The 16,940-nt window shown below is 38.4% G+C and overlaps 2 protein-coding genes and 1 pseudogene across 5 annotated transcripts in view; 1 reads left to right on the top strand and 2 right to left on the bottom strand.

Annotated features, from left to right (window-relative positions):
- The window catches only part of SIRT1 (sirtuin 1), a 31,351-nt gene extending 22,064 nt beyond the window's left edge, over positions 1–9,287 (top strand). For both annotated transcript variants that reach the window (XM_041749798.1, XM_041749799.1), the window contains one exon: positions 7,170–9,287. In XM_041749798.1, the coding sequence (XP_041605732.1) occupies positions 7,170–7,498 (329 nt within the window). In that variant the 3' untranslated portion in view covers positions 7,499–9,287. The remainder of the gene's footprint in view (positions 1–7,169) is intronic.
- LOC121487789 lies at positions 44–965 on the bottom strand (annotated as a pseudogene).
- Positions 9,288–12,892: 3,605 nt separating the features above from the next.
- Positions 12,893–16,940, bottom strand: part of HERC4 (HECT and RLD domain containing E3 ubiquitin protein ligase 4) — a 133,816-nt gene continuing 129,768 nt past the window's right edge. For all 3 annotated transcript variants that reach the window (XM_041747160.1, XM_041747161.1, XM_041747162.1), the window contains 2 exons: positions 15,163–15,265; positions 12,893–13,564 (listed from right to left, as the gene is read on the bottom strand). In XM_041747160.1, coding sequence (XP_041603094.1) covers positions 13,356–13,564; positions 15,163–15,265 — 312 coding nt within the window. In that variant the 3' untranslated portion in view covers positions 12,893–13,355. The remainder of the gene's footprint in view (positions 13,565–15,162; positions 15,266–16,940) is intronic.

Raw genomic sequence — 16,940 nt, 5'->3', positions numbered from 1 at the left:
ATATAGAGGAAACCATATGGTATTGTCTTTCTCTGACTTACTATTTTTTTTTCCATTTGAAAGTAGTCATTTATTAACTGACCAGATTACAAAAATAATCATGGTAGATACCTTAGTTCATCCTTCTAATAATAGCCTATTGATCTGGTCTTCCCTGTTGCGAGCATCTCCACTTTCTACAAAATGAGTGGTGTTTTTCTTCCGCCGTGTGGAAAAGATAATTTGAAGGGCCATAAAAAGTTGTTCGCTTCTTTGAAACGTTTTCCAACGGTATAGATCTCGTGAATCAGATCCTCCATGCAGATGATGCCATATTTACCAAGATATTGGGCAATCAATGTGTTATCTGTCAGGGCAATTTGATTCCTGTTGATCTTGCCATAACCACGCTTGTAGATCAATTCATTCACTGACTTTCAGGTTTTGGTACCCCCATGCTATATATGCTATAATTCTTAGCATGTTAACTGAAGCCTTGTTGAGCTTAACAAAGGTGCCATTGAAGATCTGGCGAAGGCGAAGAAGCTGCAACACCTTTCGAACCTTTGGGCTCACACCATTGATACCTCTGATCCTGATGACAAATGCCAACTTGGGTTCTGCAGGCACGTAGAAGTTGCCAGCTTTTCTTGCCATCCTCGCCATTTGAATCTGTTCTGTACATCTGCCTGTATTCCTGTGGTAATGCTTAGCTTTTTCATAGATAAGCTTCCTCCTTGCCTTTGGAAGCATCTTTTGGGCAAACTTTTTTCTCAGATGATCTTCAACTCTGCGAAATTCCTTCGCTTTTTCTTAACGACTTCTGGCACAGCAGGAACCTTCTCTTCTGCACCCTCCGTGGATCCAGCTGGAAAAGAGTTGTTGACTTCCTTTGCATGACATCCTCTAGGTCCATCTTTCACAAAAAGCAAGATTTTATTCTTTTTTTTTATGGCTGAGTAATATTCCATTGGAGATATATATATATATATATATATATATTTTAAGATCTCATCCATTTTTCCTGAGACACACAGAGAGGAGCAGACACAGGCAGAGGGAGAAGCGGGCTCCATGCAGGGAACCTGATGTGAGACTCATCCCAGGACCCCAGGATCACGCCCTGGGCCAAAGGCAGGTGCTAAACTGCTGAGCCACCCAGGCATCCCTCCATTGGGTATATACAACACATCATCTTTACCCCTTTATTGATGGATATTTAGGATGCTTCCATATCTTGACTGTTGTAAGTAAATACTTAAGTGAACATAGAGGTACACAGATCTTTTCAAATTAGCTTTTTGCTTTCTTTTTTTTAATTTTGAGAAAGAGCATGAGCAGGGTCAGGGACAGAGGGCTGAGCAGAAAGCCTGACGTGGGGCTCAATCCCGGAACTCAAGGATCATGACCCAAGTTGAAGGCAGAGTTTAACAGACTGAGCCATCCAGGTGCCCCATGTTTTTTGCTTTCTTTGAAGGAAAATACCCAGAAGTAGAATGGCTGGATTTATTTTTGTTTCTAGGTTTCTGTTTCTGACTTTTTAAGGAACTTCCATATTGTTTTCCATAGTGGCTGCACCAATGTACATTGCCACCAGCTGTTCACGAGGGTCCCTTTTTTTCCATATTTGTGCCAACACTTGATATTTCTTGTCTTTTTGATAATAGCCATTCTGTCAAGTGTTAGGTCATCTCATTGAGGTTTCATTCTGCATTTCCCTGATGGTTAGTCATGTTGAGCATCTTCATGTGTCTGTTGGCCATCTGTATATTGTCTTTGGGAAAAATGTCTATTTGGAGTCTCTGTCCATTTTTTCTTAAGATTTTATTTTTAAATAATCTCTACACCCAGTATGGGGCTCACACTCAACAGCCCCGAGATCAAGAGTCACATTTTCCACCGACTGAGCAAGCTAGGTGCCCCTATTCTATTCCAGGCCTCTGCCCATTTTTTAATCCAGTTGGGTGTTTTTTATAGGAGTTTTTGTAGAATCTGTATGTTAACCTTTACTTGGACCTGTCATTTGCCAAGTATCTTCTCCCAGTCAGTAGGTTTCCTTCATGTGTAAAATTTTAGTTTGATGTAGTCCCAGTTTTGTTTTGTTTTTTTAAATATTGTATTTATTCATGAGAGACAGAGAGAGGCAGAGACATAGGCAGAGGGAGAGAAGCAGGCTCCATGCAGGAGCCCCATGCGGGGCTTGATCTTGGAACTCTGGGATCACGACCTGAGCTGAAGGCAGATGCTCAGCCACTGAGCCACCTAGGCATCACAGTGTAATTCGTTTTAATTTTCAGGTCTTTCATGTATTTTGTGTTTATTTTTGTGTGTGGTGATATGAAATGGTTGAGTTTCATTCAGTGTGGAGCTTTCTAGTTTTCCTAACACCATTGATTGAATAGACTGTCTTTTCCACATTGCATATTCTTGCCACCTTTGTCATAAATTGACCAATAAGTCTGGGTTTATTTCTGGGCTCTGTCTCTTCTTTTCCGTAGATTTATGTGTTTTATTTTTGTGCTAATACCATACAGTTTTGATTACTGTAGCTTTGTAGAAGAGTTTGAAATCAAGGAGCATGATCCCTCCTGTTTTGTTCCTTGTCAAAATTGCTTTGGCTGTTTGGGGTCATTGTTCCATTCCCATTGTTCCAGTTCTGTGAAAAATGGTACTGGTATTTTGATAGGGATTGCATTGAATCTATAGATTATTTTGGATAATAATATATGTTACTGGGATCCCTGGGTGGCGCAGCGGTTTGGTGCCTGCCTTTGGCCCAGGGCGCGATCCTGGAGACCCGGGATCGAATCCCACGTCGGGCTCCCGGTGCATGGAGCCTGCTTCTCCCTCTGTGTCTCTGCCTCTCTCTCTCTCTCTCTCTATCATAAATAAAAATTTAAAAAAATGTTACTAAAAAAATGTTACTAATAAAATGTGGACATTTTAATAGTAACAATTACAATGTGTTTAAATTTGTGTTTTCTTCAGTTTCTTTTCATCAGTGTCTTACAGTTCTCAGAATATAGGTCTTTTACCTCCTTGGTTAAAATTATTTCTAGGTCTTTTAGTCTTTGATGGCAGCTATAAATAAGATTGCCTGATTTCCCCTTCTGCTACTTCATTATTTAGTGTATAGAAAGACAACACACACACACACACACACACACACACACACACACACAAAGACAACACATAGGAACTGGGCAGCCCCGGTGGCCCAGCAGTTTGGCGCCACCTTGGGCCAGGGTGTGATCCTAGAGGCCTGGGATTGAGTCCCATGTCGGGCTCCCTGCTTGGAGCCTGCTTCTCCCTCTGCCTGTGTCTCTGTCTCTCATGAATAAATAAATAAAATCTAAAAAAAAAAAAAAAAAAAAAAAAACACATAGGAACTCTTTACCAAGTAGTAGGGTGAAAAATCTTATTAAAAAAAAAAAAATTCTTAGGGCACCTGGGTGGCTCAGTGGTTGAGCATCTATCTGCCTTTGGCTCAGGCCAGGATCCCTGGGTCCTGGGATCAAGTTTCACATGAGGCTCCCTGTGGAGGGCAGCCAGGGTGGCTCAGCGGTTTAGCGCCACCTTTGGCCCACGGCGTGCTCCTGGAGTCCCGGGACCGAGTCCCACGTTGGGCTCCCTGCAGGAAGCCTGCTTCTACCTCTGCCTAGGTCTCTGTGTGTCTCATGAATAAATAAAATCTTAAAAAATTCTTAGACATAACAATCTTGTACAACTTAAAACATTTCTATCCCATTCCATTTACAATATATGGTGTAAACTGACATTTTATGTCAATATATTACTACTTGTTCTAATCATTTGTTTATTTGAATAAGCCATTGTGCCTTTCCATACCAGGCAGGCTGTTTTAAGTTCTGGATATACAGTGATCAGTCTGTTAATGTTTGTGTATAATTATAAAAATAGCTGATTAAACAAAATAGATGATCTTAAGAACTATAGATGCTACTTGTAGGGGATTATATAGAAGGTTTTCCAAAACCTAACTTACGACTTTGGTCTTGAACAGTAAGTAAGGAGTTAAAACAGGGGACATCTTCCCAGGAGAAACTAGGAAAAGCATAGAAGACTGCTTATATTTGCAAATGTGACAAGAGTCAAAAATAGGAAAATTGCTGTTTAGGAGCACCTGGTGGCTGACTCGGTTGGTAGAGCATGTGACTTTTTGTTTTTTTTAAGATTTTATTTATTCATGAGAGACCGGGCAGGTGGGCAGAGGGAGAAGCAGGCTTCATGCAGGGAGCCTGATGTGGGACTCAATCCCAGGTCTCCAGGATCAGGCCCTGCGCTGAAGGTGGTGCTAAACTGCTGTACCACCCGGGCTGCCCCAAGCATGTGACTCTTAATCTCAGGGTCCTGAGTTCAAGCTCCACACTGTGCGTGGAGCTACTTAAAACTGCTGTTAGGTAAGTACTGGAATCTATTACATACAAAGTCTGCCTATGTATTGGAAGACTTTTGTATTGGAGATTTCTTTTGAGTATCTTTTTGACAGATGGGTCGAACAGCAAAAACTCTTTGCTCCAGGTTTTAATCTTTGTTTCTAGGGGCAGTCCTCAGGTTTTTGTCTATCAATTTAGGACTTAAAAGGGAATTAGACCCGAGTTCTCAGATCTATCTTGGGCAAAATTACTTAATCTGAAAACTGGCAGGATGGGGGAGGGGGCGCCTGAGTGGCTATGTGAAGCCACTTCTTGATTTCAGCTCAAGAGGTTGTCGTCAGTTGTCTCAGGGTCATGAGATTGAGCCCTACTTCAGGCTCCACACTCAGCATGGATTCTGCTTCAGGATTCTCTAATTCCACCCTCCTCCCCTGTATTCTCTCTCTCTAAAATAGCTCAAGAGGTTGTTCAGTTGTTGTCTCAGGGTCATGAGATTGAGCCCTACTTCAGGCTCCACACTCAGCATGGAGACTGCTTTAGGATTCTCTTAATTCCACCCTCCTCCCCTGTATTCTCTCTAAAATAAATCTTTAGAAAAATGGGAATAGGGCACCTGGGTGGTTCAGTGGTTGAGGTCTGCCTTTGGCTCAGGTTGTGATCCCAGGGTCCTGGGATAGAGCACCGCATCGGGCTCCCCACAGGAAGCCTGCTTTTTCCCGGTCTCTGCCTCTCTCTGTGTGTCTCTCATGAATAAATTCTTAAAAAGAGAATAAAATAGCATACACTTCAGCATTGTGAGAATTTAAAAAGATAACATGTAGAGTGTAAAATTCCAGCTGTTAGAAACAAATTACCGCAGTAGTCCTTAAATTTTTTACTGTGATTTTTCTGTTGGTAAGATCAAGGCTGAAAAGAAAGTGGGAGCATATATGAGGCAAACTTTAAATCTGTCTTGATGGTCCCCAAGAAGAGGCAGAACCAAACAGGTATGAGATTCAAGGGCTGAGAAAGAATGTTCATCAGAGGGGCTAACACAGAATGAAAATAATGTTTTAGGGCAACTGGGTGACTCAGTGGTTGAGCATCTGTATGCATTTGGCTCAGGTTGTAATCCTGAGGTCCTGGGATTGAGTCCCACCGGGAGCCTGCTTCTCCCTCTGTCTGTATGTCTCTGCCTCACTCTTTGTGAGCATTTTTTAGAAGCATGGGCCGGGATCCCTTGGTGGTGCAGCGGTTTGGCGCCTGCCTTTGGCCCAGGACGCGATCCTGGAGACCCGGGATCGAAACCCACGTCGGGCTCCCGGCGCATGGAGCCTGCTTCTCCCTCTGCCTATGTCTCTGCCTCTCTTTCTCTCTATCATAAATAAATAAAAATTAAAAAAAAAAAAAACTAAAAAAAAAATAGAAGAAGCATGGGCCAAAAACTATAGAAAAGTGGACACAGTCATGTGCAAGGACCCTTAAAAGAATGATGTTAAGAAATTCCAGATAGGTTTTTCTGTTAGCAGCTAGAATACAGGTACTCTCATCCAATCATAGAAATTAATATTTAGCTTAGAAAACTGAAGAGTACTGTGTATTCTTTGAAAATAGAAGGAAACGTGGTTTTCACACTGTAATTTGTGATGAAGTGGAATGTGAAATCAATTTTGTGGATTCATATCAGAATTTTTATACACCCATATTAGGTTGTTGTAAAGTGAGAACCTGGGTCATGATCTTACAGTTTGAAAGCCATTTTAAAGAGAAACCTAGGTATATCTTCAGATAAGATCTACTTCAGATCAATTATTAGCAGCCAGGCTTTTGTGAATCCTTCTGGCATATGGTGCAATAAATATGACATTTATTATAAGAAACAGATGAGTTAGAAGTTACTCTTTCTTATGAATTCAAAGGTAGAAAACATTTCACCATTAATATATTTATTTTTAAAAGATTTTATTTATTCATGAAACACACACAGAGGCAGAGACACAGGCAGAGACACAGGCAGAGGGAGAAGCAGGCTCCATGCAGGGAGCGTGCTGCGGGACTCAGTCTGGGTCTCCAGGATCACGCCCTGGGCTGAAGGTGGTGCTAAACCGCTGAGCCACTGGGCTGCCCTCACCATTAATATTTAAAGTTCCTACTAACAGGTGCTGTTAACCTGGACCCATAGCTTAGGGAAGAGAGAATTGTCCTTACCAACAAAGGTCACATCTTAAACTGTGAATGCAAATTTGAGAGGGAATTGGAGTTTAACATCCAATGCTAGATCAGTAGTGTTTCTCATACTGAGAGTCTAACTTTTCCTGTGATGCCATTGCTGCAAACTACACGTTTAAATAGGTGGTGAAGGAATTTGATTATGGAATCAAACCTTTTAATTCTAGGTTCATGAAGTTAAATAAAAATAACGAAAGGTGTCTTGAAGATAGAATACAGGCATTAGAGAAGTTCTATTCAGTGAACATGAATGGAGTAATGTAGGCCGGCCTTGATATTTTAGGTCATAAGATCTGTTTAGAGGACTTGATTAAGTAACCCTTCATTGAACATAGTTCTTTACTTTTCCAGATGAGGAAATTGAGGCATAGAGCTTAATTCCCCAAGTTTATAAAGCTGGTTGGTGGCAGAACTAAGATTTGCAGCTAGGAGTGAGCACTTAGCAGCTTGTTTTTGAAGAACGCTACAGTAACAAGCCCCCTTGTAATGATGCTCAGGTTTAAAAGGCAGAGCTGGAACCTATAATCAGACTGTCTTAAAAAACTGGGAGTAACTTACCATTTCACTTTTATTACTGTATTTCAGGTAACCAGTATCTCTTTTTACCACCAAATCGTTACATTTTCCATGGCGCTGAGGTATATTCAGACTCTGAAGATGACGTCTTATCCTCTAGTTCTTGTGGCAGTAACAGTGATAGTGGAACCTGCCAGAGTCCAAGTTTAGAAGAACACTTGGAGGATGAAAGTGAGATTGAAGAATTTTACAATGGTTTGGAAGATGAAGCTGATGTCAATGAGAGAGCTGGAGGAACTGGATTTGGAATTGATGGAGGTGATCAAGAGGCAGTCAATGAAGCTATATCCATGAAACAGGAAGCAACAGATACTAACTATCCATCAAATAAATCATAATGTAATAATTGTCCAGGTACAGGAATTGTTCCACCAGCATTAGGAATTTCAGCATGTCAAAATGAATGTTTACTTGTGAATTCAACAGAGCAAGGAAACCAGAAAGGTGTAATATTTATAGACTGGTAAAATAGATTGTTTTTTCATGGATAATTTTTAACTTCTTATTTCTGTACTTGTACACTCAACACTAACTTTTTTTAAAAGAAGGGTACTAAGTATCTTTAATCACATGTTGGTCAAGACTTTCTTTTAAAGGTTCATTTGTATGATACATCCATATGTATATATAATTTTGTTCTTGCCTAGTGAATTTCAACATTTTAAAGTTTTCAAAAAGCCATTGGAATGTTAAATTAATGTAAAGGGAACAGCTTATCTAGACCAAAGAATGGTATTTTCACACTTTTCTTTGTAACATTGAATGGTTTGAACTCCTTAAATGTCTGTTCTGCTAAACTTTTGATTCTTTATTAGCACACAATTACCTATTTTTAAACACTGGCATTTTCCAAAACTTGTGGCAGCTAACTTTTTAAAAATTTCATGACATGCAGTATGTATAGAGGGAAGTCAACAATATGTGGGAGAGCACTCAGTTGTCCTTGCTTTTTAAAGTAAGACTTGGTGCTAAGAGTTTCAGGAATACTGTATTGTTGAAGATGGCTTTTGTACTTCCTGTGGACATGTAGTAATGTCTATATTGGCTCCTAAAACTAAGCTGAAAAAAAATAAATGCTTTGGAAATGTTTCAATTGCTTTAGAAACAATAGTCCCTGCCTGGGTACCCCTTAGTTTCAAGAATATTTGCCCTTGTTTAAATACCTATCACTGTGGTAGAGCTTGCATTGCTTCTTTCCCACAAGTATTAAACTGCCCATATGTGAATATGCAAAGCCTTTATGAATCTATAATAATGGTACTTCATCTGGGGAGAGTGTAATATTTTGGACCGCTGCTTTTCTTTTCCATTAATGAGGAGAGCAACAGGCCACTGATTATGGTTCCAAAGTACTGAGATGTTAATTATAACTCAGCCAGTAAGTACATGTCTCCTGTTGGGAGGATTTGTGTAATAGACATCAAACTGCTAGCCTGGTATTATGAAGATGAACATGGTAATAACTTTTAATAGAATAGTTAATAAATGAAACTAGTTCCTATAACATCTTTATTTAAAAGCTTAGCCTGCCTTAAAACTAGAGATCAAACTTTTTCAGCTGCAGAAGCTTCTTAGCCTTTCAAAAAAAGTTCATACTTTATAAAATTGCACAGAGCAATTTATTTTCCACACCTTCACCCACATTACTCCCACATTATAAAGTATTCTTCCTAATGTTGCTTTAGTATTTATTACAGTTTTAAAAAAGGGTTTGAAATATAGCTGTTCTTTAAGGATAAAATATCCAGCCAGGACCATTACTGCCAGAGAGAAAAATTTTATTGAATGGCCATTATTTCCCTACTTAAAAGATGTTTCAATCTGAATTTATTTGGCTACACTAAAGAATGCAGTATATTTAGTTTTCCATTTGCATGATGTGTGTTTGTGCTATAGATGATATTTTAAATTGAAAAATTTGTTTTAAATTATTTTTACAGTGAAGACTGTTTTCAGCTCTTTTTATATTGTACATAGTCTTTTATGTAATCTACTGGCATATGTTTTGTAGACTGTTTAATGACTGGATATCTTCCTCCAACTTTTGAAATACAAAACCAGTGTTTTATACTTGTACACTGTTTTAAAAAGTCTATTAAAATTGTCATTTGACTTTTTTCTGTTAAATTACATCGCTCAAGGTATAAAATTTTAAAGAGAATTTGTACAGCTTTGAGGGCCATATTAAGATGCTTTCTTCTCACATTTTTTCATTCTACTTATGAGTCTAACCAGAATAATAAGCAAACACTGATACTGCTGATTGTAGGAGTTGTGTCCTTCCCAAAAGTTTCAAAACTAATATTTCAATCTCAAGCCCCAAGAGCCTTTGTTAGGTGAGAGGCAAGGCAAGGCCCGAAACTTGACATATGAAAGACCGGACATAGGCTTAGCACTTTGGGATTGGGGAGACAAGTATAGTGGAATCGTAGTGAACTCGAGTTTATGTGCTATAAAAGCTGTGAAAGTCTAATGCTTCATGGATAAGACAAGTTTTTTAATACACAGGAAGGTGTGGACAAAAAAATGGAGACCACATTTGGTATGAAGTTTTCAAGGCTGATCTGCATCCTTAGTCCATCAAGTTCTTGAGTGACAACGTACTGTTAAAACAGCTAGGGACATGCCCCTTTGAAAGTATATGTAATGAATAAAACCTTGACTGGCAGTTTCCTTATCTCAGGACTCTTGCCTTCCTCACCAGTGAACTTTTTTTTTTTTTTTTTTAAAGATTTTATTTATTTAGTCATGAGACAGAGAGGCAGAGACACAGGCAGAGGGAGAAGCAGGCTCCATGCAGGGAACCAGATGTGGGACTCCATCCCAGGTCTCCAGGATCACAATCTGGGCTGCAGGCAGCGCCAAACCGCTGCGCCACCGGGGCTGCCCACCAGTGAACTTTTGAAGTGAATTTTAAAGTAGTACTCTGCCCTGGTATGTCCGGTTATCACTAGAACTACCTTTAAAATCTCGTCCTCAGATATAAAAATAAGGAACAGTGACTTCATTCGCTATATGCACAAAATGGGAAGGCAGTTTATACCTTGAAAGGTGGTGATGGTCATTTTAAGTAGTTAAGTATTATTTGTTCTTAATTTTTATTTGAAAGAAGTCTAAACTAGACTTGTAACCTCGAAGGGGAGTGTGTGTAGTATGCACACCATAAGCTCTCCTCAGAAATGAAGAAAGTCTAAAGTCTTAAGCTAGGATGTTTCCAGAAATACAGAGAAATAGTCTAATGACCTCTCCTACCCTCAACCATAGTTGCCTGGGCATCACCCCTTAGAACATTTAATTAGCGTAAGGAGACCTGTGCATAGTTTTTAAAAAAGGTATTTCCAGGGGATTCAAAGGTATAGCAAGGGTTGAGAAAGGAAAAAAAAATAAACAGGAGTTCCCTTCTGCATGTAACATTCCATTGGGGGGGGGGAGGGGGGGCAGCTGGCCTCACAGGAAGGTAGACTTAACAGGAAACAGACTACTCTCCATTCGTCTCTAGAAGTAGTTCACCAATTAGCAAACACTGGCAAGAATAGCTACTGAAATAGGGTGAATTCCTTAGTGTAAACCTCCATAAGGAGTATGGATGGCTAAAGTGCAAAAGAAAATGGGGAGTTGGGAAGTGGCTGTGAACAGGAACATCTATCTGCCCTTGCTCTCAGCTTGCCATTCGCTCTTCAAGGCAAAACTGCCCTATTATACTTAGAAGACTTGTTAAACTAAATGCGGTAAAAACCAAATGTTAAGAAAAGCCAGGACTTAACTGAATCCAGGAGCTACAAACACATAATCGCTCTTACTAGATCTGAATGGAAGCCAGATATTTTCTCGTTTACAGTCAACTCCATTATAGTCCTTACAATTTAGTGAACTCAGTATTTGCTTACCTTTTAATCTACTAAGCTCAAGATATATATATATATATATATATATATATGCTATTTTTTAAACTAGGCTCCACACCCATTGTGGAGTCCACTGCAGAGCTGGAACTCGAGACCCTGAGATCAAGACTTGAAACTGGGCCACCCAGGCACCCCTCTTGCTATTTTTTAAAGGAAATAACTTGAACACTCTTAAATGGTATTTTAGTTTTCCACCATTAATCTCCTTATTAATGCTACTTACTGTATGTCTGCAGCAACAGAGGGAGGAGAAGAGTATCAGACTTACCTAAATTAAGCCTTGTACTGTTGTGCTTCTGGATAAGAAGCCAGGTTCTTGTTAAAATATTTGTTCAATGAAATCCATCTGTATTAATCCAAAGTGGCTATTTCACAGATCAGCTACATAAGCATAGAGATTACTAAAGAGAAAAATCATATGACACATATACATTCATGTGTTTTCAATGTGAACAATCACTACCCTCAAGAAATGGATGCACAGGGAAACAGTATAAAAAAATGAGTTTTCAGAGGGAGACTGTTACTTTGTGCTCAATTATCATATGTGAGAATACTGTTACGGGCTTCCATCTTTATGAAGATGGAAATAGCAAAACCTATGGCTTACTACTGGGAGTTCTTAAGTTAAATTGAAAAGTATAGGTCCAAAATCCCTTCTCCAAAAACCTTGGGCTCATTTGCATTTTGGGATTATGAATGTTTATGAAATTTTTATTTTTAAAAATTTATTTTTTTTTTTTAAAGATTTTTATTTATTCATGAGAGACACACAGAGAGGCAGAGACACAGGCAGAGGGAGAAGCAGGTTCCATGCAAGGAGCCTGACGTGGGCCTCAATCTGGGGTCTCTAGGATCACATCCTGGGCTGAAGGTGGTGCTAAACCACTGGGCCACCTGGGCTGCTCCTGAATGTTAATGAAATTTTTAAAGCGCTCTACCAAGTCTGAGGAGCACCTAAGCTCAAACACTAAGTAAAGCAAACCTAGTAATACCACAGTAAAAAGTACAAATCGTCCCATATAATATAAAAGCCTCAACAATTCAGGTTTTGCTGCAAAATGAGATATGCAAACTATTTTCAGAGGAGTATGGATTCTGGAATATAGCTAAGAAAATTGGAGACCTCTGTAAAACAAATTCTGTGTGGGAACAGAAATAATCCAAAATTTAAAAGACCTTTCCCTGAGACATTGAGGAATCTGGAATTTTCTATGAGAACCACTGAAAGGTTAAATATTAAACCAATAAATCTTTATTACTTAAACATTTCACGGCATTTTAAAAAATAAATTTAAAAAATAAATATTTGCATTATAGCAGAAAGTCACATGTGTTGCATCAACTCACTGTTACAGTTCATCACAAGAGATAACTAAGCATCAGCACCATAAAAATCATGTTAATAAGATTTGTTTCTAAAAATTCAAGGAAATAATTCTAAAGCACTGAAAATTCTGAAATAAATACCAACCTGCAGCATCAGTAGTTTTTGGAAGCTATAAGCCAGCAGTTGGTTCTCCTAGTAGCCAGTTTCTATTCTTGGCAGCTATAGGACTTTTTTCCAGTACTAAATATTAATCTTTCTGATAATCTCCCATTTATCAGTAGCATCTCCAGGTTCACAAAAGCAAAGAACTACACGTTATTTAGATAATTCCTATCTGTAATTTAGATTTGCACAAGGATATTTATTCTAGTAAAAAAGCAAAAACTGTGTTTCATCATGCTAATTTTTTCCTTTTATAGATTCTCAATAAGATTTAATCATAATTATTAAACCTTTTAAATGTCAGCTCAGTTCAATTACAACCATAGAAACTGTACTGGTATCAGAACATAACTATTTTATTACAAAACTTAACATTATTTACAAAATGAAAAAATAATTGAATGACTATTGCAGGCCAAAGATAAAGGTTTTTCACTCAGTGATTGAAAATTAAGCAACATTTCCATGCATTCACACACCAGATCATTTGTGAAATATGCAAACTCTTAAAATTCATGTTAGTAAAACTTCAATGTATTCACAATACTTGTATGTTTATTGGAAGATGGCAAAAAAAAAAATCCATGGTTCTGTACATTAAGTCTAATATTAACATATTGTTTGTTCATTTTCCTTTTATATTTTTTGGCTTTCATGAATACTCATAGCATTGAACATTTTGCAAGTAAGAATTATTATAATAAGTACCTCTGTCACCTTGCTGAATTCATCACCACAAGAAAAACACAAATAATTAGTTTAATGCTTTTGCAATAAACTGATTAGTTATTTCCAAAGTTATATTAAACTGAAGCCTTCATTATGATCAATTGCTTGAATCAGCTTAGAGCGTAGAGTTTCTTTTTCGGTGTATTTTGGAAGATCCAGAAGATTAAAACAGGTATGGGAAACTGGGAGATATTCCTCGCCACCTCCTGTTGACTGGATGACTAGTTTTAGACTCTTCATACCAAGAATAGGTATTCGATCACTACCTGTCAAAAATACTACCAAGAAAAAAAAATCATTCAGCCAACCACTTTTATCAAAACAATGTGGAGTACCAAGGTACTTAGTACTATCACCATGGCAAACCTTTACATTAATTTTTGTTTTAAAAAGATTTTATTTATTCATGAGACACAGGAGGCAGAGAGGCAGGCAAAAGGAGAAGCAGGCTCCCAGGGGGGGAGCCTGATGCAGGACCAGATCCCAGGACCCTGGGATCAAGCCCTGAAGCCAGAGGCAACACTCAACCACTGTACCATCCAGGCATCCCTACATTAACATGTAATGTGGAAGCCTAACCAGATTTATGGAAGCATGATTTGAGACATACTAATTATGCATCCATACAATATTTTTTCTTTAAAAGTGTAATCTTAATGTTAGCACTTAAAAAATGTTTGATGAATAAATGACTATTATTCTTGACAAAACATTTGAGAGCCATTCTTTTGGGAATAGCCATTTAGTCTATATATCAAATATAAAATGTAGGTTTGATTATTATTCCCTTTTTAATGTTTTTTTGGGCATTTCTGAACAAAAATTTATAATGGACAGCCAAAACTCAAATCACTTGAATGACGTGTCATTCTTAGAATATACAAAATAATCTAACTAAGATTCACATTTCAACTGTCAAAAAGGGATTGACCAAAAGATTCTTGGCGATGCAGGAATACCAAAGGGAGTGTCATTTCCTGATGAATGGATAAAGATGTGGTGTATACACACAATGGAATATTATTCAGCCATTTTAAAAAATGAAATCTTACTTTCAAAGACATGCATGGAGCTAGAGAGTATTATGTTAAGCGAAATAAGTCAGAGAATGACAAACCACATGATCTCATATGTGGAATTTAGGAAAGAAAACAGATGAATATATGGGCAAGGGGGAAAGAAAAAGGAGAGAGGAAAACAAGCCCTAAGTGACTCTTAATAATAGAGAACTGAGGGTTGGAAGGGAAGCGGGTAAGGGATGGGCTAAGTGGGTGATGGGTATTGAGGAGGGCACTTATTTTGATGAACACCGAGAATTGTATGTAAGTGATGAAGCACTGAGTTCTACTCTCGAAACCAATATTGAGCTGTACGTTAACTAACAAAATTTAAGTAAAAAAACCCCACAAACACAGGGAGTGTTATTTCAATTAGAACCCACATCTGACAGATGAAAGACATAGAAATTAGGATATACATAAGTACTAAGTCCTAGAAAAAGTTCTATTTTCTACAGAAATTCCCAAAGTTTTGATGTGGAAGCCAAAAGAAAAAAAAGGAAAAAAGCTATCCTCTAAAGATCTTTTTAGAAATTCTACAAGGAATTACAACCCCAGTTGATTGTAATCAGTGTTACAGTTTGTTTTCATTTGAAAGAACCAATTTTATTTGAGGCAAATTGAATGTAGCTTTCAAAACAAAACACAATAACGCAAATCAAAAATTTACTCAAACTGAAAATTAACAACAGTACCTTGGAATAATACTATAAGGAAAGAACCTTATCCAACAAACTGAATCAATTAATCTCCTATGAAAATAAGTTTAATAGTTAATTCAATTTCCCATAAAACAAAGTACAGTTAGAAATACTTACACAGAAATTGTTTTTTCTTTTCCAATGGTAATTCATGAAATACTTCCCAAAAAATTTTTATCGTTGGATGCTCTGCCCAATACTCCCCTTTGTATTCTGTATTCTAAAACAACATAATCTTTCATTAATATTAAGTGATGTTAGTTTTGTCTTGTATCTGACAGATTTTCTTGGTAGTCAAGTGTCTACAATGGCCCTGAATGATCTGTCTCCTGCTTGCTATTCATGGCCTTGTGTAGCCCCTCCCACAGTGTATAGGCCTGACTATGTAATCATTAAGATACTGTGGGTAGGAGAAATACATGACTTCTGAGGCTAAATCATAAAACACTCTGTGGCTTCAACCTCTTTTTGACCATTCACTCTGGGGAAAGCCTGGTGCTATTTCAAGAGGACAATTATAGAGCCCTATGGAGGGATCTTTGTGGTGAGACACTAGGCTTTTAGTCAATAATCTTGTGAGTGAGCCATCCTGAAAGGGAATCTATCCTTAATCAAGCCTTCTGATGACTAAAGCACCAATCAGTATCTTGACTGCAACCTCATGAGAGACTGCTAAGTTGCTAAGTTAAAAGCACCCAGCTAAAGCCTTCCTGAAATTCTAACTCAAAGAAAGCGAGAAAATAAATGTTCACTGCTACTTTTAAGCCATTGAATTTTTTAAAACATTACACTTTTTTTTTTTTTTTAAATTTCATGACAGACAGAGAGGCAGAGACATAGGCAGAGGGAGAAGCAGGGTTCCTCTAGGGAACCTGATGCAGGACTGGATCCCCAGACCCTGGGATCATGCCCTGAGCTGAAGGCAGATGCTCAACCACTGAGCCACCAGGTGTCCCTTAAGCCACTAAACTTTGGGGTACTCTGCAGCAATGGAGCTAGGGTACTTCTCTTTTAAAAATATACTAGCATTAAGAGAAAAGTTGTGGTAGAGAGAAGCACATTAGTAAATCTTAAACTGTAAAGTGCTCTCTAAAATTCAGCCACTGGGGTGCCTGGGGTCGAGCTGCATCAGGATTCTAGCTCAGTGGGGAGCCTGTTTCTCCCTCTCTCTCTGCTCCCCAACCCTCGCTCCTGCTCGGTCTAATAAATAAAAAATCTTTATAAAATAAAATCCAGCCACAGCTGGCCTTAACTTTTAGTTCTTAACAAGAACCTTCCAGCATTAGGGCCTTTGGACACACTGTTCCCTCAACCTAGACCTATTTTAGATACATCCATCCTCCTTCTTGCTTTGTTCATCAGGCTAATTTCTACTTATCCTTTAGGACTCAGGTTAAATGTCACTCATGATTCATTCAACAGAGTTTTAGTCAAAATCTGGAGCCCTTGGGGAAACTGTAGTGAACAAAGTCCTTACTTACCCTGAAGAGACTACCGTCTACTCAGAGGCTTTCCCAGATATGTGTATAAGTTCCTCTTTATATACTATTCACTGAACACTCTTCCTTTGTATTCATCAGAGTTTGTTTTTTTTTAAGGTTATTTATTTGTGAGAGACACAGAAGGAGAGAGAGAGGCAGAGACACAGGCAGAGGGAGAAGCAGGCTCCATGCAGGAAGCCTGATGTGGGACTCGATCCCAGGTCTCCAGGATCACGCCCCGGGCTGAAGGCGGCGCTAAACCGCAGAGCCACCGGGGCTGCCCTCATCAGAGTTAAATTATTTCATGTCTACCATATTACAGGGCAAAAATCACATTTCAATCTTATTTATTGATGTCTCTCTAATGTCTTGCATGTTACTAAGTATCTGTAGGGGCTCAATAAGTATTTGCTG

Source organism: Vulpes lagopus, chromosome 3 (genome assembly GCF_018345385.1).
Source record: "Vulpes lagopus strain Blue_001 chromosome 3, ASM1834538v1, whole genome shotgun sequence".
Lineage (NCBI taxonomy): Eukaryota > Metazoa > Chordata > Mammalia > Carnivora > Canidae > Vulpes > Vulpes lagopus.
This window is presented reverse-complemented; position numbering and strand designations above follow the sequence as displayed.